The sequence below is a fragment of the Motacilla alba genome, chromosome 6 (genome assembly GCF_015832195.1).
Source record: "Motacilla alba alba isolate MOTALB_02 chromosome 6, Motacilla_alba_V1.0_pri, whole genome shotgun sequence".
NCBI lineage: Eukaryota > Metazoa > Chordata > Aves > Passeriformes > Motacillidae > Motacilla > Motacilla alba.
This window is the reverse complement of record NC_052021.1, coordinates 7,499,066-7,526,036: the sequence shown is the minus strand read 5'-3', so window position 1 is coordinate 7,526,036 and position 26,971 is coordinate 7,499,066. Positions and strand designations below refer to the sequence as shown.

The 26,971-nt window shown below is 39.9% G+C and overlaps 1 protein-coding gene across 5 annotated transcripts in view; it reads right to left on the bottom strand.

The window, feature by feature from the left end:
* Positions 1-26,971, bottom strand: part of FAM13C (family with sequence similarity 13 member C) — a 117,287-nt gene that overhangs the window by 71,094 nt on the left and 19,222 nt on the right. For all 5 annotated transcript variants that reach the window (XM_038140034.1, XM_038140033.1, XM_038140037.1 and 2 more), the window contains exon 6: positions 14,589-14,635. In XM_038140034.1, the coding sequence (XP_037995962.1) occupies positions 14,589-14,635 (47 nt within the window). The remainder of the gene's footprint in view (positions 1-14,588; positions 14,636-26,971) is intronic.

Genomic DNA, 26,971 nt, shown 5'->3' with positions numbered 1-26,971 from the left:
TTGTTTCTTTTGAGAATCTTTGTTGTTATTGCCATATTTATTAGATAAAAACAACTTCATGTGGCATTGTTGAACCCAGTAATCTTTAAAGAAAATCACCCCACAGCTGGGTTTTTTTTGTTGTTTCTGTGGAATATTTCATGATATGTACCCCAACAAATGTATCTGGGGCACCTCAATGCTCCAGCTAATCAGCCCAGAACTAACCATGGGTTTATGAATCCTTCTGTGTAGGCTCACCTGAAGGTGCTGACACCTTCTGTGTCTTCAGCCTCCTGTTTTCTATTTGTTTATTGGCAGGCTGGGATATCATTTTCATTTCTTGTCTTGGGCAATTCACTGGCTAAATTAAGTTTGCCTCTGTATTTCTTTTTTAAGCAAGACAGAAATACAATAATTGATAGCATGTAGCAAATATTCCTTGAAATTGCATTGGCAGGAAGTCAGAGAATGATGTGCATGGGTAAATCGCTGCCACTCACCAGCCTGGCCCAGTGAGGGACACTTATTTTCTGAGTGTGTGGCCTGAGGGTACCGAAATGATTCTCATTAATTCAGTGACTTTGGGCCCCTTTTGGCATCAAGTGTGATGTAACAGCCTCCAGCTGACAGACACCTACATCAGAATTCCTGCCCCACTGTGTTATTAAATGTCTGGCTTTTTAATGAGAATCTGTTTTATTGCCTTAGTTTTAGATGCCATTTTAGAAACTTTCAGAAGGTTTTGAGCTCCTTGTGCTTGGAACAGTACAGAAAGGGTCTTCGCTGGGGGCAACCATGCCATGGAGAGATTATTTTTAGCTCTTAAGAAAACCAGACAAAATATTGCCTCAATCAGGATAGGAAACTGCCTAAAAATAGGAATATCAGAAATCTGTCCTTTTGTCCAGTCTGTTTCTTATATGAGTGAGAAACATATCATATCCCTCATATCTCCCAGGGGTAACGCTCACCAAACAGAGCTCAGACTCTGAGAAGCAGGAAACATAACCCCTCAAAACCTGGTCTCTAAAAACTTCATTTCCTGCGTTTTCCAACTGGTTCAAAAGCCAGCCAGTAGAAGAAGTAACCCAGCCTTCCTCCCCCACCACTGCCTTGGCCCTTTCTGAAAGGCAGTGGCCAGGCAGAGCCACCGAGCCCAGCAGTAAAACATGCACAGTTTGCCCCTCAGCACTGCTTAGGTGGGCCATGAGAAATAATAAATAATAGCACCTATTTATCTGTTTCCACAGGACAAACATCCCCCCAAGGGTCCCCCAGTGCAGTGGTTTCTGAACTCCCTGAAGATAATGCAGAGGAAAGAGGAGATTGCTCAGCTTTTGGCCACCTGGATCACACTTCCAGTGGGAATTGATGCACTGATCCTGTGAAAGGTTGAACTAATGCCTGAGGTGTGAACTTGCTGTTGTTCTTAATGGGATTTGTACTTCAGCCAACCACAGCAATGTTAACAGCATTAGAAAAGATGCTACAGTAAAACACGGCTCCAACATTTAAATAATTTTTTTAAGGCGTCACTAAAAGCTGAAATATTATCTCCACCTTAATATACACAAAGCTGAACATAAACTGAAGGTGTTGACATCTGTTTAAATGCCAGTATTTAACATAAGAAACAATAGATAACAAAAGCCAGAACTGATCAGTGCTCCGAAATGTCAATGTCTTCACTCAAATTAGGCAAAAAAGACAATGAAATCTTCTCCCTCTCTAATAAAACTGTTCCTTCCTAGTCAGCAGGAACATGAGAAAGAATCTCTCTGACAAAAAAAAAAATTGTCCTCACCAGCAAGATATAAGAACATTAAGAACACTCAAAACAAGAAGTCCAAGATAGACATAGATGGATAAATCTATCCTTGTGAGCTATGTCAGGATATGAAAGGGAGACTTCAGGAAGATCCCAGAGCTCCCATGCAGTTGAAAAGAAAGATTAAATAGAATTTTGAAATATCTGGCTATTAAGCAACAAAAATGCCATCTCCTCATGCAAAATTTAAATTCCCCTGAACATTCTTATTTGATGGACGGAGGGAGAAAAGCAACAGTCAGTGACCAACTCAGGTACCTGTGCTGACCAAGCAGGTAAGATGGACACTTGGGGTGTTCCAGGAGCATTTCAGATGACAAAGAACAGCCTAAGCACCAAGTGTCTGAAATGACCTCCCTAAAATTTAGCAGAAATGGCAACCTTCTCATAAAAAGATGTTGATTATGTGAGTACTCACTTTCAGATAAACATGAATATCTCAGTCTGATGTCCAGGCTATAACGAGCTGATATATTTTGGCCAATTTAAAATTGAACTGGGAGAGACTATTGATAATAAAATAAACAACATATAGCTAATTAGCTTTCTCAAAAAAACAAAGTTCACCACACTGAAGTGTTGTCAGAGTGCTGCTTTCACATGAGCATTGTGAAGCAGAGAAAATGATCATACTGGTGCATACTGAGAAAATGATCATACTGGTGCATACTGAGAAAATGATCATACTGGTGCATACTGAGAAAATGATCATACTGGTGCATACTGATCATACTGGTTTGACTTTTCACTCAATTAATATGAAAAATATTTGCAGTCTGACATAGGAAGCCAATTTTTATAGAAAACACAAAAAATAAACATAAGGGTTTATAGTTTGGCTATTTCCAAGGATTTCTAGCATACCTCTCCTGAAAAATTGCAACCATATCTGCTGTGGTCACCGCTGCAGCTCTAATACTCTAATTGTCTAACCACTCTAAGTGGGTAGATAATTTTAAACTGGTTAACACAACCACAGGCACTTCTTATTTTGCTGTAGTGAGGCTGGAGCTCAGCATGGGCTCCTTTTTTCAGTGTTTAAGCAGTTCCTAACTTGATTTTTATAACTTATGTGTGTGTCTCTACAGCTGCACTAATCCTGAACTGCCCTTTTCTTACATTTCACGGCAGCTCCAGTTACCAGACTGCAGTAGGCAAGTAGACACATAGAAAAGAAACATTTAGAACAAAAATCTCCTGTAAATCAAGTCATGGACTCCATAAATATATAATAAGAAAAATGCCTTGCTGCTTTAATGTGTATTTTAAAATGAAGCTTGTTTTGTCATCAATCTGAGCAAACTCCTCGGAAAAAGACTGAAATGGACAGATGACTCTAATTCAAAGAGGGAGAATGAAGTGTTAAGAAGCTCAATTTTCCTTGGTGACCACTTAATAATATTTTCATTAACCTGCCTCACACCTTTCAGCTCCACTGAAGGGGGACTGAACAAGTTGTCCATCACATCCTAAATTGCAGGACAAGGTACCTCCTCCCATTCTGGATCCTTTGTGCTTAGAGAACCCCTAAGTTTGATGCACCTCTGGCTCCTGCAACCCTTCCTTGACCTCATCTCAGCCCTGGCAGGAGCAAGGTGTAAACTTAGCCCTTACCTGTCAGCCCAAACATATCTGCAGTACCGCTGCAAAGCCAGCCTGTGTATTCCCCAGAGCTCTGTGGCACCTGAGGCTGTGTGCTTTGGGTGGATATTATCCAGGAGCCCACCCACTGTGTTCCTGCACCATCTGCTTTCCCAGCAGAGCCACTTTACACTTTTACAAGCCTGGTAAAATCTTCTGTGGTCTTCCTAGGTGCTCAGATGTGACCAGACTGAGGGCTTAAAATATTCTCAAATGACATTGCAGCAAATTTTCCTATTTACCATTTCAATTATATACAGCTTCTTTAAAAATCTGTTGCCACCTTTCAGGGCAGTCCTTGCTCATGTGAACAAATCCTTTAAAATGAAACCCACAAGAAAAACTAGAAACCATGATACAGACCATTCCCACGGGAGGCTATGGACTATGGAAGCGATGCAGTTGTTTGAGCAGCTGAGAAAAATGGAAGCACTTTTTATGAAAAATTGTAATTTCAAAAAAAAAGTAGTCAACTTTCTGCATCAAAAAATTAAGAAGAAATGCAATATACAGGATTCAAAACATGATTAGGAGAAAGAAAGGAATTCTGGCTACCACTCTGAAAGCCTCTATCAATTTAATTCTCCTTAGGACAGGTGCTGAAAGAGTCATTGATTTGATCTTTTAAGGGAGGAGCATTAAAAAAAAAGAAACCAATATTTTGGCACATTGAGGATTTTACTGGAAAGACTTATCCATGAGAAAACATCTGCAGCACACAGTTCTAATAAGGTTCTCTGTCACTGAATTACATTTTTAACCTACAAATGGTAAAGGTTGAAAGCTGACAATTGTAGGGGCTTAACTAAAACTTTTTCTCAGATTTTATTTTGTGAAGAAGGAATATGTAGTCATAAGCCAGCAAAAATAAACCTATGGTCTGAATTTCATTGAGGATATCGTCCTTCCTGTGACCACTTTAATACAGTCTCCAGAACAACCAAGTGAGAAGCATAAATAGCAAACTTTTCAGAACTTTGTCTGAAGACACCTTAGGATTTTCCACACTGAATCTGAACACCAACAAGATTGCAATAATGTATTTTCTGCTTCACAGAACTGCCAAGATAAAAAAAACAAAATGCATTTGTTCATTTGTGCTCGCAAAAGAATACATAATCCACTATCAGTGTTCTCAGAGATGAAAACATTTCTCAAAATCATCAAACAAGTTATATATCACCATTGATTTTAAACATCTTAGCAGTGTGATTGGATGTTTGCCTGCATTCAATAACCTTTGTCTTTTCCTTTTAGTATTTAAAGTCTCCCACTTTCAGCCTACAAGATTAAGATTAAGATTGCAGAGAAAGAGTCAAAAGCAGTAGAAATAATAGAATAGAAAGTGGAAATCACAAATAACAGCCATTTTTTGCCAGCCAACACAAACATCAGAGGTGACATGCAAAGTTAGCCAATGTGAAGTAGCTCAGCATGAATTTTCCAATAACCCAGGAATATGCTATTTGTCTGGAAAACTACTGGACTTCAAATATAGGGAAAAAAATGCTACTGCTGACATAACCATTTCAACATATTAGAATAAAACCAAAACATTCAGAAAGTTCACTTTTATGGTAGTTATGGTGTGAAGTAATAGCAGTGTAAAGTTTTGGTTTTTTTTAAAAAGATATTCCTTATGAACCACTCATATAGAAAATGGAAAGTAAATAATCATTAGTTTTGAGAGATATTCTCATTTTTCTATATTGCTGTGTTACTTGGAAGAAAAAATACATGCAATGCGTATGATGCAAAAATGCCAAAGCTTTTGGAAGCCCTGAATGAAAATGGAACATTCCTTGGGAAACATGGTAAATGAGTGTCAGTGCTTCACACAGCAATCATCAGCATATCAGGGAAAATAACAAGCAGCCACGGAGAAAAGCAATAACCTTAAGTACTAAACTGCAGAGGGAGCAAGATCCATCACCCACAGAACAGCCTGAGCCAGCTGAGTGCCTTGGTGTCCCTCCTGCCCCGAGCCCCTTTCAGGTCCATGGCCCTGGACACACCCAGAGCCCTCCTCAGCCGCAGCTGCACTGCCAGGGCTGTCTCTGCCCTGCCCACCCGTGCTCCAGGGGCTGCTTCAGAGCCTGCAGCCCACGTTTCCTTCCTCAGGGGAAATGGAACTCAAGGAAAGACTACTGAACACTGACATTTCCAGAATCCAAGCAGTGCACAGAATTGCCCTTCTAAACCAAATCCAAATCTTCTTCCTGTAGCCAACAAACTGCAAAGGGCATTTTAGTGCATACTTGTCCACCATCACGGGTCTATGCTGGTGTGAGTTCACATGACAGCGAGCTCCAATTCGAGTGGCACAGGCAGGACTCACATGTTGGATGGTATTTAATGGCACAGTTTCTAATTAATTTATGGTACTGGCCATATGTAAGAAAAGTTTCACAGCTGTTTCTCAGAATTATAGACTACATAAAATTCAAAACACATTTGACCATAAATATTAAAACATTTAAAATATTTCCTGCACAAGTCAAATTGAAAGAAAGAATTCCTTCTTCTTCACTGGGAATCTGGGCTTTTGCTAATGCTTTCACTTATTCCATCCAGACGTAAGCCTGTGGCTTGTGAGGAGAAGTTATTGAGACATTTACTTAGTTAAAAAAAAATTTCTGAGCTTTCTCTGCAGAATAAAAACTTTGCCTTCAAACCAGCTGAGTAGTAAAAGGAAAATGTTGCCCTGTTAATTAGAAAGGGCCTCCACAACAATCCCCATTGGTCATACCAAAAGCTTTTAGACTTCATTCTTTTAATTACCCTAAGAAACATTTTATCACAATGTCTAGTACTGTGATACAGTGAAAAGCAATGCCAAACATTATTTTTGTTAGCCACCAAAATTATTTCATTCCTTCATAAAGAGCCAAAAACTTAATTTAATTACTTCATTGAAGCTAATCATAACTGAAATTTCAGATCACAAGAAAGCCAAAGCAAAACAGACAGCATTTCAATCCAATCCACTGGGGATTCAGGGAAGTTGAAATATTAGAGCAAATGATTAATTGTTTCATAAAATACAAGGCAAAATCAGAGGCTTTGTATATTTGTACAGCACTATATTGTTAATGCTGTAAATTGCCTTCAATTCTGGGTTGGGAGCATTTCAGGAAACTTGGTAATTAATTTATTGGCCTAATAATCCCCTCTTCACCAGCCTGATAGAAATAACAGAAACACCTTTGTGGCCATGTTCATCCTCTCTGGAAATGTTTTGAAATTTGTTGCAGTAAATAACCAGCATTCTCATCCTCCTGTGCAGAGAGGTTTTTGTGCCATTACTCTCAATTGCTAGATTACTCCAAAATAATTAAATGGAATTAAACAGTTACATGGCTTGCGGTATCAAAGAAATCATCAAGAAGGATCAGGGAACTTCTTTCCAGCCCACTGAATTTCTGTTCTCAGTAATAAAACCAGATCTGACCCAGAGTTACATCACAGACCAGCAGCCATGGAAAATAACATTACCACTGTTTTCAGCATGATTCATGTCTCTAATTTTCAAATTCTCTTGACAGTCCTCCTGTACCACAAACAGCATTAATGTCACACTAGAAGAAAACCAAGATCTTAAGTGCCATTTCTGAGAAAGGAGTTTGTAAAATTCATTATCTGTTATTTCCCAGGCTAGGCCATTTTAAAAGACGTATCTGCAGGAGAGCAACAAAGTCAATGGACAACATAGCTCTTCAATATTGCTCAGAATAACACATCACACAAAGAGCAAAATAAAAACATATTTGACCATAAGAACAAAACCTAAATTATTCCATACTGACAGCTCTCATTTCAGGAAAAAATCTTTGCCTACCATCTTTGCCATGCTGTCTGAGTCACGAAAATGCAAAATGCTAAAGTTAGGGCAGAAAGCTAAAACTAATTCAAATAGTTGAAGAATTCTGCTCTCTAACTTTGTTTCAGCAGCAAACAAAATCAGCTTTGAGACACTTTCTTTCATCCCCTCCCTATGTGAAGAACGATTTGCTCATTAACTCCCTCTGAAGCTGAGGAGCAGGTCCAAAAGCAGAGCCCAGCTCCCGCAGCTGCTGAGGCTGGCATAATGTGCTGCATTAACATCAGAACGACCCCATTCCCTGGAGCCAAGGGCTGCTCCACACACAGTCTGGAGGAATGGCACATGCAGAAGGAGTTAGCTATTTATATATTTTGCATCTGCTTTAATTACACTATCACTACAGCACACAACAGCAACACAATTTATAAAGCACTGACAAATTTTATGGTAATTGAAAAGCCCAATTAGCAATTCTTACACCACCGGCAGATTTTGTTTGATTCAGCAACAGTAAAAGAAAGAAAAAAATAGGAGAGAAAAGGCTCAAAGGTATGTCAAGTTCCAGAGGAATCCAAGTCTCTAATGTAAAGTATATTTAACACGTTTGAAATCTATTCTCCTCAACAAGGGCTCTGACTTGGGAATGTGCCTCTTGAACCCATTCTCTGGAATTTTTTCCTTCATTGACATAACTGGTTTCTCTGGAAGAGAATTTTATCCCATAGGAACCACCAAGAGCTAAGAATATATGCAACTTTATCTTAGCAAGTTGCATGCCATCACAAAATAGTTCTGAACAGACATACAGACAGCAGCCATACTTGGCAAAAGTAACACTCAAATGAGAGTTACCAATTAACTCCAGTTAGAAAAACCCCTGGGTTTATACTGATATCATATATGATATTTAAAAAATCCACAGAAAATTCACAGGGACTGTGAGCTGGTCTTGAAACCATGAGAACAAGGTGCCAGAGCAACGGAGCAATGATGAGCCCCCAGGAACAAAGTACTGGAAATCCTTATTTCATTGACAGTTAATTGTTCAAATAGAGTCAAGCCAAAACAATAATAGAGTATAAGTTTAAATAATAATTTCACAGTAGCAGATAGACTGAAAATAGGATCTCAAGTTAGCTTAGAAAATTATAAAGCTAAAAAAATTATACTCCTAGGGAAGTTTGTGTATGTAAATGATAGTATAATGAACTGGACCCAGACCACCGCCAATACATTGTGAATTTTGCTATATGAGTGTGAGTGTCCAAATCACCCATTTCTGTATCATTCTTCTTTACCTTTTTGTAACAAAGGCTGTGCTTGCATCCTGGAATGAGTGATGCCTGGCACCACACTCTGCACAATGACAGCAACACCAAATATCTCAGCTCACTGTGTTGATTGGTTCTTGCACGCTGGGTGAAAGAACCCTGCTTGAGGGACAGCCACACCGCACAATGCTTCCCTGTGGTGCTTTATACACCTTTCACCCCTAAAGTATCTACTGCCCTAGGTGATTCGACTCAGTTCCCAGCCAAGATATGCCACCAGCTGGATCAGAGATGCAGCCCTGTCATTCCAGAGGGGTTTAGGCAGGTGCACAGCTCTGCCAGTGATGAAACCTTGCTCTTTGATAGGAGAGAGAGACTCTAAGTGTGAAACAAAGCAAGCCCAACCTCAGCCTTTGGAGGAATTATGCATTTTCTAGCTCAAAACAGTGTAAACAGGACTGACTTCACTTTTACATAGACTACCCAAAGCTCTTAAGTTACATAATTTCTATTATCTTAAGAAAACAACGGGAAAACAGTTTCTGTAATTCTACTTCTTCAGCTGCAGTCTGATATTACTGACTCATGACCCTCAAAGCAGTTTCAGCTCTCAGGGTTATATATTAGTGCCTGCCTCATTCAATTTACCATGGCACTGCTCTGCTGAGATACAGACACCTGCTTTACAGCTGTGAGACAAACAAACTGCTTGACAGCAATTAAGGTAAAACTTTGCTTTGGCAGAAAGTCTAGAAAACTGCTATTTCCTCAGTCTGCCATGCTCTCTGAAGAAAGGGTGAGATGTTAGCAAATTCTAATGACTGCTGTTAAGGGAAAATGAGGGATAGTCAGAGAATTATACTTGCAAATTAAAATCTGGTAACCTAAAACTTCTGTGGAGTTTTACTCTCAAAGTCTCAAAGCTGGAAAAGAATCCACTGAGCTACAATGTACAATGATTGCCAGCAACACTTTCCAAGGATTTTGCACATGTCACTTGTTACTGGATTTAATTTTACTAGACTGGATGAAAACTATTCTCTTTTGCTTGGAAAATACTCAAAAGTTCTTTCCTTTCTAATTTATTTTTTCAGATTTCTATCTTTGCTAACAGTGAAAGTTAGAAACGGAAGCTTGACCTTTGGCACAATGCCTGCTTAGAAAGTGTAGTTCCGTAATTGTCTGTATCCCCATTGAAACCACTTGAAAAATTCCCTGTGGCATCCCCTGTGTCAGTATCCAGCAGAGCTGAGTTGGCTCTGGACACTGGATCACATTCCCCATAATCATCCATCTATCAGAGAAGATGTGGCTGTGTCTGCTAAGCCTGGATCTGTCCATGCCCACAGGCAGTGCCCGAAATGACTGCACTTGCTTTCTCCTGACCAGCCTGATTGCATAAACAGAAAGAAATCCTGTTACAAACATTACTGTGGGGAAAAACAAAACCACCACACAACAAAAACAAACAAAACAAGCCCCAAAACTTCAAAAGGTCAGTGCAAGCAGTGGAGTAGCAGTAAGAGTGATGAAAACAGGTCATTCTAGGGGGTGTGAGGGAGCCCACAGGGTGCTGTCACACCTCATCATACATCACCCTGCAGTAAGGCTGTGCAGGCACGCTGTGGGGTGCTAATATTAAGCTGATATAGCCAAGCTAGAGCAAAATAATATGGATGTATTGCCCTTTAACCAGGTTTACTTGGGTTAAATTCATATCAAGCAGCAAAAAACCTATTAAAACCAAAGGAAAGGAAGCCTTCATGTAGGATTTCACATCATTTCAGCTAACACCAAGGTAACCCCATGTACGTGAGTGTGCACATGGACAAACATATAGAGCAGTGAATTTCTCTAACGTTCTGACCCAGAAAATGTAAAAAGTGGTTTTGGGAGACTAATGCAAAGCCAAGGGTTTTTACTGATTAATAAGTCTTCATCATTGACCTCATTACCAAGGAAGTCTGAAAACCAGATTTTTAATTTTCTATATTTTGTATGTGAGATGACAAAAAAAAATAGCAAAACCAAAATAAAACAAACAAGCAAAACCATAAAAGTAGTCCCATTGTTCTGCAAGAGGCATGAGTATCTCAAGCTTACTCCATCTGTGTAACCACAGATTTCCAAACTTTGGTGAATCTTCCTAATTGAAAGACAGAAAAAAAACCCAAAAAACAAACAGCAGTTTAAAGTATTAAGTGTGAACAGACAATATATCAGATCAGAGGAAAAAATAGCATGAAAAGCTTTATCACACGCTTGCCATTGCTTGTTATTTTTTGCCATCTTTGGTCTTCACTACAAATTGCCATCCCCTTTGCATATTTTATGAAAAGAGTATCTGGTGAGCAAAGGAGGGAAGAGAAACATCAAGCTCGTGATCCTTCGAAATACACTTCATCCATTTCAGACTTGTCTTGGTGGACCTGCTAGTTTGTTAATCCCTAGGGAGGTTCTGACAAAACATCCTTGATAGATGTGACAAGGTATGTCAGCTTTGTATCACTAATATCTTGTACTCCAAGGGCTCCGGTTACTCTGCACATTTCTGTCCAAAAGGCAACATGATTATTCTGGCATTGGAATAGGCAGGACAAAAGACCAGTTTCCCATAACAGCAGCACTGCCATTTGAGCCTTCTTGATTCAGCAGCATTTAGCAGTGTGCACAGCCAACCTGGTGACACTGCCCTGGTTACAGTGACACGGGGTGTATCTCCAGATACCCTCAAATTTAGCCAGCAGAGCAGGTAAATCTAATTAAATTTAATAATTAGCTTTTACATTAAAACAGTAACAAAAACCAAAGCCCAACAGGATCTGCCTTTATTTTTTTTTCCAAAAGAAAAACATCCTGCAGCATTTCAAGATTCTTAGATATGCTAATAATCTGCCTCTCTAGACAGACACTTTTATTTGCCCTTAATAAATAACTTAATATAGGGCTTAAAACTGCCTACTAAGCACTCTGTAGACATCTATCAAACACATTTCTGTATATCTGATTCCTGAGCAGGCAGATTGCTATATGCCCTGAACTTAAGCCTTCATGAAACATAACAGAAAATCAGTTGGCAGGGATCTTGTGGCATCATACTGGTTTACTTTGACAGGGTGTAAGGGTAAATGAAAGACAGCTCTTGGTACACAAAATCAAAGTCACAGAAGGCTGTAACTTGCTCACCTATGGTGAGTTGTCCTCACTTTTCCATGATAAAAGGAATTTGATGAATGTTAAATTACTGGGACAAGTTCAGTTGTGGAATATCAGAGCACATGACTGAAGTAAAAAGGGAAGCATCATCCTGTTTTTCATGAAACTCTTTTGTTATTAAAAATCAGCAGGACAAAGGCATTCCAAACAACAAAGGATTCCATGTCAGGGATGTGAAAGAAGGTGCATGGTAACTAGCCTTGCTCTCAGTTCAGAACTGGCCATCAATTTGGGAAAGCTAAAATAGACTTCCTTTCCTTTCCCAATCACGTATTCTTGAAAGCATCATTCTTTGCTGAAATGTTTACTGAGAAACTGGTAGCAATTCCTTAGATTTAAAGAAAAGGTGATTTTATGGCAACCAAATACCGACATTTTGGTTCAGAATCAGGAGGCTTCACAATACTCCCAGCAGGCTTCTAGATTGCAATACTTTTAACCATCACAGCAGACTGAGGCTGCAGCTCTCTGTACTACATACTGATTTCATGGGTTTTGGTCTTTGTGCATATTTTGGGGAGCAGACTGTCACATCTAAAAGCTGTTTTCAGAAGCGACCTTGGCCTTGGATAATTGTTTTAGACCAACGGTAGAGCTCCACGTAAATAATGCCCCTGCTTGCTGAAGGTCAGTTCGCTTCACTCAAGTGCTCCAGTCCATGCTCAGGCAGGACACTACCTCAAACTAAACAGCCAAGTGATTCGCTCATCCTCTTTTGCTAGAAACCAATTACTGTGCATTTTCCCTCCAGCAGAGCCACAGCAGCAGACAGGTGGGCTCACAGCTTTATTGACTGGCCTAAGGGCTTGCAGAGTGAATGTTTACCAACAGCATTTACTTAGCTTTGTTGAAATGAATAAAAACAAGTGAGGAAATTCACATCAGCAACTAGCCCACTTGACAATACTTCTTAAATAATAAAGCATTGCTTTCAAGAATGGCATATTCAAATGAAATTCCTGGGGGGAAAAAAAAGCCTTTTACTGACCTTTATCAGACCTTGGTTGTAAAAGAATGCACACCCATGAACTTAAGTTGTCTGAGAAATGTGAATCTAGATGTCTCAAGAATACATAACCTAGGGTTCTGCAGAAATTTCAGTTAGGGAGACAAAATCACAGCACAAGAATTTTCCAAAAATATTTGAGAAGTTTAAGATATTGAAAATTGCTGAATAAAAACAAACACAAGACAGAAAATTCTGCTTTAATTCCACTTTTTTTTCTGAAGGGATTTGACCTTAAATCCCTGAGAAGAGTGCCTCAGCTTCAGTAGCGTTCAAGCTGAGCAGTCACAGCCTGATGATATAATCCAGCATTTATAAAATACATTTACACACACTTTTTTCCCCCCATTTTTATTCCTCTCGTTGCAGCTACTGAAATTCAATTGTTTTATAACACAGATGGGCATCCAAACCATTACTTGTCAACAGTATGACAGGAAGAACTTAAATTCAGTTTGACCAGAATAAAACAATTGCCAATTGTTAGACCATGATCAAAAATGTAGAAATAAAACCCTCAGAATTTCTGCCTCAGATCCAGCAATGAGTGAGGAGCATGTGCAGGTCCCCCACCAGACCTAAACCATCACTGTGATTTAGAAGCTGCCCCCGTCACAGAACAGATGATGTTTCAACAAGACTTGGTAATTTCTACAGTGATAGAGCCTTGACATTGGGAGGTACTGTCTACTGGCAAATGGAAGCAGAGTCCTTTAAAGTATCTTTTAAAATCTTCTCCCTTGACTTTTGACTTCCAAATGATGTGTTACACTCCCTCATTGCTCTGCTAGTATTTGATTAGCTTTTGGGAAATGCCAGCCTGTTTCTGCTTCAATGGCTTTGTTCAAAACCTTGAATTATCTTTCCTAGTTCTCTCAAAAACCTATTTCCTACCTAATGTGGGTTATTAATCTGCTGCATTACTGGCAAAGCAAACAGAATATTAAGTGGGATACTTCAGCAGCATCCGGCAGTATGAAATATCTAGGAAATACTTGAAATAGTTCTGAAACATAACATCTTTTCCTCAGCTGTTTTACTGGAGAATTCAAAAAACTTGGCCTCTGAAAAAACCTCACTGTATTGTAAAGACTGGAATGCATACCATGATTTTCCAGTGGTTTGGCCATTAGCTTAATCCATGGATTTTTTTACTCCAAAATGCAAATGGGGTGGAGGACGTTACTGTGGTTCTAAGTTTTATGGGTAAAATATTCCTTTAAGAATTTTTTTGCTACATTATGTCCCTGTGGTCAGACAAGTCTGCTGGAGAAATGATGCAAGGAAATCTAGTCTTGGGGCATAACACAATGCTGTTTGCTCAGAGAAATGCTAGTCTCATGAAAGCCAAGTCTTTCTGACAGAAACACAGCAAAGGACTTCAGTTATTGATATATTTACTGATTGCATCTCTGCCAACTGGTGCAAATCCGCACCAGTGCAAATTCATGAAATGCTTCCTGACACCAGGCAGTTCCTCCTGCCCACTCAGGTCACACCAACACGTGACCCATGATTGCACTGATTTATAAGCAAAATAAAACATTAGAGGAATACTGAAAAAAAAAAACTCCACACAAACAACCCACCCAGGAATAAACAATACATTTTTTTGGGGGTCAGCTGGTGACAGTGGCCTGCATTTGTCTGTCTACAGCTGATACATATCAGCATTGAGACTTTGAGAAGTTTCACTCTTTAGGTTGTTCCTCCAGCAAATCTCCAACAAAACAACTGTAATTACATTAGAGTATAAAAATTTCTCATGAGATATCAAAAGTTTCCATGAAGCAGTTAAAACAAAAGATGCTTTCATCCTACCTTAGCAATGTGAGTCTGTCCCCTCCTGCATCTTCTGTGTTGCTCGCCTGTGTAGAGAGAAGAAAGAGAATGTTTTAAGGCTGGATTTCAATTCCAGACCAATTTGGTCACTGCTCACTTGTGCTTTCTTAGCTATTTTTGGGAAGATAAACAGCACTTCTATGTGCTCTTCTAAGCATTTGCAATGTTCTTATTGTCAAGACCTCAGCCCTGGTGAAGGAGCTGGACATGCTAACACAACTCTAACAGAGGTCATTCAGGAGTCAAAGGTCATCCTCAAGTTCTGATGTCATCCTGGGTCACAGGTCACTGCAAGAGGACAAATGGTCTTGCAGAATCAAAGGTTACTGAAAGGTCAGAATGGGCTCAAACTGTTGTCAAAAGGTAAGAGGTCATCCAGAGCCCAAAGGTCACCCATGTGGTCAGAGGTAACAGAAAAGGTGAAGTGGGCACTTACAGGCATCCAAAGGGTCAGAGGGCATCAAAAATGTCATGCATTCCATGTATTAAATTCCCTTCTGCTCAGGGTACCCACAATTTTACACAATATAAGAGCTGTGATAGTAAATATTATGGCAAACTGAAGATACAAATATAAAACAGCAAGAGCTCATAGTTGAATGCAGGAGACATCTGTAAGAAATACCAAAGTAGCCAAATAGGATGGATTTTAAAAGTCTCTCCACACACCAACTGGAGATTTTGTCATTTAAGATTAAGCTCCATTTTCCCTTTGAAGGACCTCAGTAGTGCTATTTTAAATTTTAGAGATAACAGAGTTTTGAATCAGATCCTGTGTTATCTGAAACACAGACAGTAAACCATGTAAAATGGAAACTGGAAAACCTGTTCTAGTTTCAATACCCTTTTCACTTTTTATCCTTTTGTTCTTTGTGTTTTTTCCTGACTCTGCTAGAAAAATAGAAAATTACAAATATTCACCAGGTTGCAGTATAGGCATTAAAGTGTTTTTGCAATTACACCTGCCATGTGGTTATTATGTAGCAGTGAAAAAGCTTATCCAGTCAGAGCTGCTCAGGAGGAACTTTTCACGCACAAAAAGTGATCACGTAACCTTGATCAAGCCTCAAGTAAGTTTAGAATGATTATCATGGAAATGCAAAACTTTTGGTTTAGTCCCAGGTCAGGGAAACAGGCATGTGCCTAATTCCAGGAGCTTCAGTATACTAAGCAGGCTGGCAAGCACTGAACTGCCTTCAGTTAAATAAAGCAAGACCCAAATCTTACATACACACAAAGCACTTAGTGCCTGCCAAGAGGAATTTCATGCACAGTGCTGAGCTACAGAATTTCCCTTCTCTTACAAGCCTAATGCTGATTATGCTCAGCTGAAAAGGAAGATAATGAGCTCTAGAGCTCTCAGATCAATGGCTGGCATGTGAGGATGCCCACCTGGAACACCAAGTCTCTTCATGCTCTTTCTTTGCCTTCCTACCCCAATACATGCACATAAATCACAGTTTCCCTATTCATTTCCTAACTGTAAATAAGAAATTGCAATTTTTTTATCCTGTCACCCAAAAGTACTACTTCTCCCTTTCCAGCATCACAGTGTGTGCTGGATTTACCAGCCAATACAACTGTCTGAGCACTACAGATACTCTGGGGCCATGAAAACTCCTCCTCAGGAATTCCTGAGGGCTCCTCTTCAGATATTCTAAAATCATAAACCCAGGAATGTCCCCTGCAAACTCCAGTGAGTGAGTGCATTTCATCCCACCCCACTTAGCTGCCTTATTTTATTCTGGATTTGTTCCAATGGTTTGGTTAAACATCTGGGGATTTATGCTAAGGATTTATGCTCCCCTTTCCCCTGCAGCGGCTGCAGTTCCCCTAGGTTAGAGAGTCAGCATTATTTTTGTTCAAATTCCCTCTAGAAAGATCAGCTTTTAATTAGTGCATGGTCTTCACTGGAACCTTTTCAACAAGAGGCACTTAGTGTTTTCTTCCTGAACTTTACAACACTAACAAAGAAAATAAACTCTCTGTGCCATGAATACACAGCACACACGGCATCACTGCACCCTAAACACACATCACTGGTTTTTAATATCACATCAATTCCTGTAGAAGAACTGAGATTCCTCCAGAGATCTTTGCAGTTAGTTAAGTGGAAGAAATTGCTGTAATTAACAATTCACTCAAAATTTAAAAATACATCCCTTGCAGCCAAGCAATATGGAACCACAGAAAAGAATAGATCTGCAAAATAAATATTTTGTATCTGATAAGGACACAAAAACACAGTGATTTTTTTTTTCTCCTTTCCATTTTAAAGTTAGGCATTGGGTCTAAACTTTTTGACTTCTTTCACCAATGGTTAATCCAATGCAGGATGGTTCACAAAGCTGTTGCACATTGCATTTAACCAAACTTCTTTTTGAATGGAGGGTAAAACACACTGAAAAAAAGCCTTTTGTTTGACAGTATTTTCCAAGTGAAAAACTACAAAGCAAAAAGATAATTTCAATCAGCACAGTGCATTGAGGGCACCTTTTTTTACAGCATCTACTTATACAAAAACACCAGCTTGTAGCCCCAAAATCATCCTCTTCAGTGGCAAGAGTATTTAAAGATAAGCTAGTACTTTTTAAAAATGCACACCCTTATTACCTGAAATTTCCCCATGGTGTTTTGGACATAACACCTTAAGTTCATTCTGCTTCACTTTGCTATGGCAAATGTTTTTCTGTTTCCTATTAAAAGAAAATAATTATAAAAGCACTGTTGGGAGAGAAGAGGCAACACCAAGGCTCAAAGAAAGGCTGCACACATTTCTGAGTATAGTATCTCAAAATTCATAGCAATCTCAACCCTGTGAGCACACCCATGTGATAATTTATTAAAACGACTTTTGAGAGATCATGTGCTTCAGACAGAAAACAATGGGCATCTTACAGGTACAGCAAATCTGAGTCAATATCTGACATTTCTTTTTCAGCTACTCTGCAGCTATCTTGGTGCTTCCTAGAACCAGGAACTGGAATTTTCATTCCAAAGAGGAAAAGAGCTCAACAATAAATGTATTCATTTAATTAATGCATCTTCTCTGAGTATGTAACACACAAGAATTCCTAAAAACTTCAGTTCCACTTTTTAAAGAAGAGATTACATTGCAGTACCCAGTAGCACTGTTAAAAATGTTGAGCTTTATTATGCTCTTTGAAAGCTATTATGTTTGATAGACATTTAATAATCTGAGGTCATTTAACATCAAGAAGGTATTAAATAAATTTATAATGGTAATAAATACCTTGCTAGTGAACCAGCAAGAAGTTTTGAGCTGAATTGTTTTAGCATGAAAGAAAGTGAGGTATACCTTCCAAACATAACCTATACCTCTACTACTCAACTGAAATATTTTATCTCCATTTTAAGCAGAATGAAAAATTAGCGTGCTATTTGCTGTTGAGAGCTCGCCTCTTAAACAGAACCTAGGAGATTTGGAGCAGAGATATTCATGATTTTATCCTTAAGAAATATATTTAATGTTGAAAAACAATTTTACCAAAGAAAAACCCTATGATAGAAACACATTAATACAAAGATGTCTTGAAATGAAAGATATTTAAGTATTCACTATGACAATTAGTTCAGCCTTTCATCTCAAAATTTATTAATGGATCTTTTGCACAGAATATTAAAATTAGTAGAGGCAGAAACATTAGGTTTTGACTGGGCCTTGTCCCTCATTCTATGGCTAGAACATACTAGTCCAGCTTTCCTAGAAGAAGAAATTACCAGCAGCCTGAGGTTACCTGAGTTGACATAAATTTAATGACATATTGTTATTTTTAATTTTGTGGACAGTTTGTAAAAACTCCCATACGCCTAAATGGTTAAATATTTATTCTTTTGCTAGAAACAGCTACTTTTAACTTGAAAAATTCCATTCAGAGAGCTGATAAAAACCAGGCAATCACTCACTGTGTTATCAACTCTTGAAACTGATATGAGTGTGAACATTTCTCTACACTGAGCTGGGTAATACAAACTGAACTCCTAAAAAAGGCTTTCCCATTACCCTGATTAAATGTGTCTATAGTAATTTTTCAATTTGTTACTTGTTCTGTTGTTTGCTGCATATTAAAACCTCAGTTTAGACATGTTACTTTACTGCTCTGGCCGGGCTCCTTCCTCCTTCCCCAACCCAGACCTGCCACAGTGAGCCCTGCGATGCCACTTCCCTCTGGTGCTCAGAAAGCACCTTCAGAGGGGTTGCTTTGCCCAATAAAATCAATTGCTTGTACCATCCCAGCACCTCCAGCTCTTCACAGACTTCTAATGAGCAGCTTTCAAGTGTCTACTGCACAATAGCTTGAAAATAAACCTGTGCAGGGTGGAAGTGTTTGTCCTGTTCAGTTACTGTTCGAGCCGGCCTCAAAGTCAGCTTTCCACCTCCCTCAAATTTCAGCTGACACGTGGCCTCAGAGCACACAATTGCTTTGGCACGCTGCCTGCTGCACAGACAAACATTTTGAAGACTCAGGAGCTCTTACCCTTCTCTTTCAGTCAGTCTCTTCTCAAAAGTTCTTCCTAATGTCTCACCTAGAAGCTTCAGAATTGATTTGTCTTACTGTGCTCATTAGTACTGAATTTTTGGGGGCAAGGAGCAGAAAGAGGATGCATTTCACTACTGGTTTGGGTTTGGGAGCCAGAAACATGGACAAGTGCAGCAGTGGAAGGGCTGATTTGGTTTTGAACACCATAAGCTAAAGTCTAATTTGGAAGCCTGTAACTAAATGAAACATTACCCCCATTAGCAATAATTTAGTGTAGCCTAGTTTGGGAAAGTGATATAGAAATGCTTTGGAAACAAATTTCATTGCTTAAAAACCAAAAACCACCAAACACCAAAACATACATGCCAAGTATTTGGGCATGGGGCATGGACACATCATACAGGAGAGTCTGGACAGGGAGCACATCTACCCCATAGATTTTTTGAGGTATTGCACTGTCTGTCAGCTTCTCCACCTTTTGAGAAGCTCTTAAACTACTTCTGGAAAAAAAAATCTGGAGAAAATCTTCTCTGCTGTCCTTCATAATCTGTGGTTAATTACCAAAAAGCTGTGGGAGCCTGACATTGCTCTCCATGCAGGTAGGCACTGCTACCAAAGTTCCCCCTTTAAAGAAAAGCAGTGTTAACCTGCTGGGCATTTGAAAACCACCTTCATCACCAGACTTCATCTGCACGGCTGTGCTTACACCTCCATGTCCACCTGCTATTTCCTTACATTATTTCCAGGGCCAAACATCCCACCCCACAGAGCTGAGGCAGGTGGCAGCTGCTGTGAGTGCAGTGCCAGAGCAGCAGCTTGTGGAGCCAGGTGTGTCAGCAGACTGACCACCAACAGGGACATCAATCCTGCCCAGCACACCTGGGATCCACGTGGGGGTGGAAAACAAGAGCAAAAAGGCTAAGGCCAGCTCCCAGGAAACTTGTAAATTCAAATTTTGCAGTTACTCCTGTAACTTCTTTACACAGCACTAAGGATTGAGAGGGACTATTTCTTTTCCTGCAAAAAGAAAAGGCTACAGCCTTCTGCACAACCCCTCCTGGAACACAAGCCATTGTTCAGCAGATAAGAGAAAATTAGAGCTGCATTCAGAGCTATTTGTAACTATTTAAGTTAAATAACAGAGAGGGCAGAAGAGAGTCAGTCCCAAATGGTGGCACGTGGGGAAAACCATTCTGCTACATTAAAGATGTGCTTTTAATTAACTTCTCTCTGAATGATTATAATTAAAGATTTTTACCACAGGTCTTCTTAACATAATTACCTTCTATTTCCTTGCACAGTACACATTCCCAGGAAATGGGAATCGAGATTATTTCTTAATTTAAATACTTTCTCAATTATTTTAAAAGTTATTGCCTTCTAATTGTTTTATTATCGCAATTTTCTTTGTGTTTTTTTGGTCCTTCTCTGATTCTTACAGGCTCTTGCAAGAAATATTTTTCATGTGGCCAGGTGCAATTGTGAGCCGTTAACAAATTATGGGTTGCATTTTATTACGTTTGGATCCAGAAAAACAAGTTCATAAAGAGAGTTATAAACTTACTTTTGGACGGGGGAATAAATGGCTCATTTTTCTCACTGGTGCTGAACATATGGTACGATTTTTTTTCAGTTTTGTTCTGCAGATTGGTTGTTGCTTTTGTATGCAGGTCTCATCAAACGGCCTTGTTACACCTCAGCTTTTGCCATGTGCACTGAATGCAAAAGATTGAGCAGCCATCCTGATTTATTTGAGGCTAATTGAGCAGATCAGTGCATTCAGTAGTGATTGCTTGGTTTCCTACTAATATTTCCACTGATGATATAAAGACATACTGGGAACTGGCAAATGGAAAACAGGCCAAGGGAAACAGGCTCCTGCTTTCTCTGCACTGCAGATACCCTGGGTCACATTTTCCCCATCAGCCTGAGACTCTTACTGCAGTATGTTATTAAAACAGAAAGATAGAGATGGCTGAAGACAGGATTTCACCATGGAAGGGGGAGAGAAATGCACAAAGGAGAAGGATTTAAGGCAGAGCCCTGCCCTCTCTTGTATCAGTTCCTGCCAGCTCTGCAGCAGATTTAGTATGCAAGATTTTATTCTGAATTTCCTCTTAACTGTATCTTCCAGCCCAGGGAAAACAAACAGCAATAACCCAAGAATAAACAGGATCATTCATCATTTCCTTATTCTTATCTCTGATGATGGTATCTTTATACTGAAATATTATCCAGCCAGAGGCAGCCTCTGGAAACCAAAGACACCTTTGAAGTAGCACCCCTTGAGACAAAGCACCGGCATCAAAGGGAACTTGTGCTGGTTCCAGCTTAGCAGACAGAGTCTCTGGTGCTGACAGCACATTCACAGAGCTACCAGTGCTCAGCCCGGCCAGGAAACCACTGGCAGAGTTCCCCACATTGCTGCACCTGAGTGCACCAGGGAAGTACCAGACAGACAGACAGGTGAGGCTGTGGGCTCACCTGCACATGACACAGCATTGCAGATACTGACCCTCCAGGCACAAGTTTGAATTGAACATTCTAATTCAATAGATATGTTAAAAATAATAAAAACTAAAGGCACTTAGAAGTTATGACTTTGTAAATCTAATGCCAGCTAATGCTTCTATTATATCCCCCAAAAAGGCATCTTATATATGATCATCCACAACAATTCAGCCACCTCTGTAGCTATTTTAATAAATCTTTGATAGTAATTGATGCTAGTAATCCAATTATTTCTAAGTAAGTCATCATAGGCCTTTCAGTTTTGTCTATGTTAAAAAATCAACAGACAGACAACTGAGAAAAAAAAACTCTATTTCCATCCTGCAAGTATTTCAAAGTAAATAAATGAGAATTTTCCATAAATCTTCCATTTGGGACATCAACTCATCTTTCCTTTCCTTAGAACCCCTCCCTGAAATTGAGTATCCGGCTGTAACTAGATAAAAATTCGGCCTTCTTTGAAATAAACTTTGGGATTTCTGTGTGTGAGCTTTCAAAAAAGGCAGAAAAATTCTGTTTATTTAGAATCCTGTTCAGAAAAAGACCTTGTTACTGTTGGCTCTTACCAAGAAAACCTTGGGCATAGGCAGGCAGCTTTTGCCAAGAAACACTGAAATTCTTCCTTGTAGAGTAATTCCCAAGCTTTTGGCTGTCTTGTTCCCACAGTGCTTCATTAGCTGCAGAACTGAATAAAATTGGTTCTGTTTATGTAAGAACAAATATTAATAGAGCCCATCCACATTTCCACTGCCTGCCATGCAAGGACACACAAAATGACCCATTTAGTTGACTCATAGGTGGAACCTTCTGCTAAGTGGCCGCTGAGGTGAGCAGGGTTAAAACAGATAACGGAATTTCCACTGGGGATTGATTCTGGAGGCACAAATGAGAAGTAGAGAGACATAAATCACATTGAAAGTAGGTAGTAGGTCTAGATTTCAGGAATTTTAAATGTTTAGCCCTACAGAGCCCACATTCTACGCAGTGTCACCTCCCATCTTGCTCAGTATGTGCTAGAGGAAATCTGTATTCAGTTCAGCAAATAAAACAAAAAATAAAGTGATACAAACTCAAGAGAACTGCTGAACAAACATGTGCTTCCCCTTGTTCCAGTGGGGATATTTGCCTGAGATATGTATGAACCTCTTCAGCAGTGCCCCTATTTCACTCCACCCTTTCTTGCACTGAGGAGCCAGGTTAGGAGCTGAACCCAAAGTAACAAGTCAGTTACCAGGTTCAATACTTCCACTGTCCACCTGGCAGCCTGGCTGAAATCTGTCTCCCTGACCTCTGCCAGCAGCTTGCACTGCTCCTCTTCCCTGCTCCCAGGAGCAGCCCGGCTTCCAACCCCCACATCCTGCAGCAGCATCGCACCTCGTCTGGCCAAGAGGGGCACACACGCTGAGAAGAGCAGCATCCCCACTCTTTGCTCACCTGTAGGTGATGCACAGAGCCACTTGTGAGTCAGTCTTCTCCCACAGGATGGGGAAGGGAAGGAAGGATGAGCAACAGGTACCTGATGACAATTGTTTGGCAAGGCAGGAGAAGCAAAGCACAATGAGTGATTCTGCAACAAAGCACTGCAATCCCCAGCCAGAACTGCACAAGCTGGTGTAGCCCCAGGGATACCCTAAACATCCAGCCACCTGTACTCCAAAGAGGTCATGTGCCTATAGAAAAGCCTAGCAAGCAGGAATCCACTGTGGGAGCATCCTAAAATTAATATTAACTACAGAAATCAGAAGAAATGATGGCTTGTGTGAAAAAGCTTTCACAATACACTCCACAGTGGGGCAAAAAAAAAGCTGCTATTGGCACATCTTAGACTTCTAATGAGTCTTTTCCCTCCTTTGGGATTGCTGGGAGCAGCATGTAATTGGTGTCAAGACTTCCACATGCTGACACGTTGGGCTGTCCAGCTGATGGGCAAGGTCTTTGTTCTGAATGCCTGCAGAGACAGCGTATGCAGAGCTTTCTCCAAAGAAAGTGCTGTCACTGCCTGGAAAGAGCTCGTGGAGACAGACAGCTTGGAGAAATGGCAGCTCTTTGGCTTCTCAAGAATGACAAGAAGCCAACAAACAACACTTATTTTATATTCAAGTCCAAATGAATCCCATCCCAAAGCAAGTGTTTCTAGAATGTTTGAGGAAGATCTCCAGCACACACAAATTTTGAGAATGTAGGTTGGCATTCTGCAGGGCAATCAAGGAAATATAACTTGAGCAGAGCTGGCAGAGAAACCCAGCTCTCTTCAACATTCACAGAGCAGATAAAAAGGAAAGCTAAGATGGGTTGGAAGAGGTTTAAGTTCTGAGACAGAATATGCACTGTGTTGGGGTAATAAGTGTAACGTAGGTAGCTAATGAAAAAAGCAATCTGGGGAAAAAAACAAAGAGAATGAGGGGGTTCTGGGGCAGGGGGAAGTGCTGGAAAATTGTCTTCACTCTTTCAGATTTATCCTGACAATATTGTCATAATTTGATCATTTCCCAATTCCTCTTTCTGGTTGAAAAAGCTAAAACTAGCAGACAAATTCACAGAGAAATATTGGTAGTAAGGCTGAGGCCAAACAAGCTACCTTGCTTACTATACCTAATAACAAAGATTTTTATAGGGGACCACCAATACATAATTCAAGAAAAGTAGCACATGTGGAGAATTACAAAAAGAGTAAACAACATGAACCACATGAAAAACATAAGCAAAGGGGTCAGATTTTAAAGGACATTTGAAACATTTTAAAGTTACGATGGATATATTTGAGCTGCCTTCAGAAGGCCAGTGTCTAAAAGCATAATTGACATCCATGAAGTGACATGTTGGTGAAATCCTCACCTTGCCCTGTTTCTCAGCATCGTTCCCTTTGTTCTTTCACCAGTTGTGGGGTGTTTTCTATTGATGATAAAAGCACATCTCTGAGCCTGCATTAATACAAGTACAGAAATATCCTGGGTCCAAGAGCAACAGTGCACAAGGGGTGCCTCTCCTATTCCCCATCTCTTACTCACGAGACACAAGCAAAGGAGAGCTGAGGGAGAGAGCTTAACAGAGGGATACCTTTTCTGTCCTCTTTTTGCACAATACAAAGAACAGTGGGAATTGCTTTTTTAGTTATGAAGTTCTGGACTTAAATGAGCACAAAGTGGTATTAACCACTGGTTCCATGAGTTCACCCTCACTGGAAGCAGAATGGCATCTGTAAGAGCCCTCTATTTGCACTGACAGCATCATTGTGCTGAGAGCCAAGTGGGAAACCAGATCTCTGAGATTTTGTTCTGCTGGTTGAATGAGACACATTATCAGCACAGTTCTGATAAGAAATTTCATCAAGGACATAATAAATAATTCCCAGAAAAGCCTTATCAAACCTTGCATACAGACATACTCCTTTCCTACTTTAATGAATTTATATTCCCCACCTAAAAACAGGCCTGGCTGAACAACGGCCTTTGACCCACACTGATCCAGCAAAAATCATGTGGTATAAGAGCATTGAGTCAGCAAAAGCTTACCAGAGCTACTGAGACAGCAGGTATGCACTTCAATGCTGCCTTCAGAGGTGAAGGAGAAGACTCAGAAAAACCTCAGCAGAGATAAGATAGTTCAGGAGTAATCTGAATCTGACTTCTCCAAGGGGAAAAAAACCCCAAGTCCTTAAAACAAATGACTCTTGCAGCTACTTTGATGGCATTAAAGACTGGAAAGCATCGAATACAGTGGCAGCAGAGAGAATCCATCCCTGTTGTATCACTGTGTGTTACGGAAGAGTTTAACCAGCTGGTGAAGAAAAACTTGAAAAGGGATATGGAAACATAGTATTAAAAAATGCATACATCATATTGAACCTCTAATTCAACTCATTCTGCAACGTGCCTGTGTCTGCCAGTGCTGCAGTTAATAGAGAGCCCATGAAACTCAGAATGCAATTAAGTCTTGGGAGAAGCACAGTTGGAGGCAGTGGCAGTTTCTATGGCAACCTGAAGGGCTCAAGACTAGTAACAGGAGATTAACTTTAAAGGCAAGATAAGTACATAAATATAGCTCTCGTTTACCATTTTCTCTGCTTCCAAATGGGCCATGTATTTTAAATTTAAACAATACAGAAATGCAGTCAGATGTCCTACTTGCTATTAACTATGGCAAAAATAGCCTTTAAGAACATCCTGCTAAAAAATTCTGACAATTTCAGATTCGGGGAGTCATCTAAACTCTACTAATTAATTCAATCAAAATGGAAACACCGGGCTTGAACGCTGCCAGGAGATTAGAACGAAGCTTCCCGATAGAGAACATGACAGCCATAATAAGAGTTTGCTGATGTCAACACACTGTATGCTTTTGAACAAATCCCCTTGACGTGTTTTTCTGGATTACGCCTCAGATCAGGTTTTAAGTCTCCAAAAGACCAAGGGCAAGATTAAGAAGAAATTTTTAAGCACTACAGATCTTTTTTCTTTCCTTCTTTCTTTCAAAATATTCTCTTCAGTAAGAAAGAATATATCAAAGAAAACTCATCCAATATTTTTCCTGGCACTTTGGAGCTTTCATTCAAAGCTTCAGCTGAGACTGCAGTCACCTTTTGACCTCCTGCCCACCTTACTTACAAATGATTAAAAAAAAAATTGTTAAAGAGAGGCCCCATCCCTAGGGCAGTCAGTTGCTCTGAACTTATTTACTTCATCATTTAAAAACAGCTGGTACATGCATAACGCATTGAGGAACATGTATGTATCCAGTGTGTGGAGAACACTGCCAGCAGAACTGAAAGCAGTTACATTAGCTAAATTAGCAGTTTAATTAGCAGCCACATTAGCAAAATTGCCAGTCCAACATGATTTAACCCTCTCCTGAGTAACACAGATCTCACACTGGCACCTCTGCGCAGATTTTCTTGAACATCAGATTCCTGAAAGAAAAATGGCACCACCCCACTAAACTATTATTTGGTGAATTAACCCTTGCTGCTCCAAGGATGACTGTGGAATCGCACAAGTCCCTTGGGCTAACCCAACCATGCCCTCAAACCCTCATGCAGTTCTACTTGCATGGTGAGCATTTTTGGTAGGAATTTGTTGACATGTTGTCTATTTGAGGAAAGAATGGAGACACCCTGTGAAAGTGCCAGAAAGTCACTGTTATGTAATTCAAATGTGCTTTCCACTTCACTGAAGACATTCCAACCTGCCCTAGATAATATCTAAGCACCACCTAGAGTGGGGAGGTTGGCATAGCAATATTAAAGGCTGGACTCTACGATCTTGGAGGTCTTTTCCAAACTTAATGATTCTGTGATTCTATTCACAATAGAACCTGTTCTGCTTCTGCTGTGGTGGGGATGTGCCTGTTGGC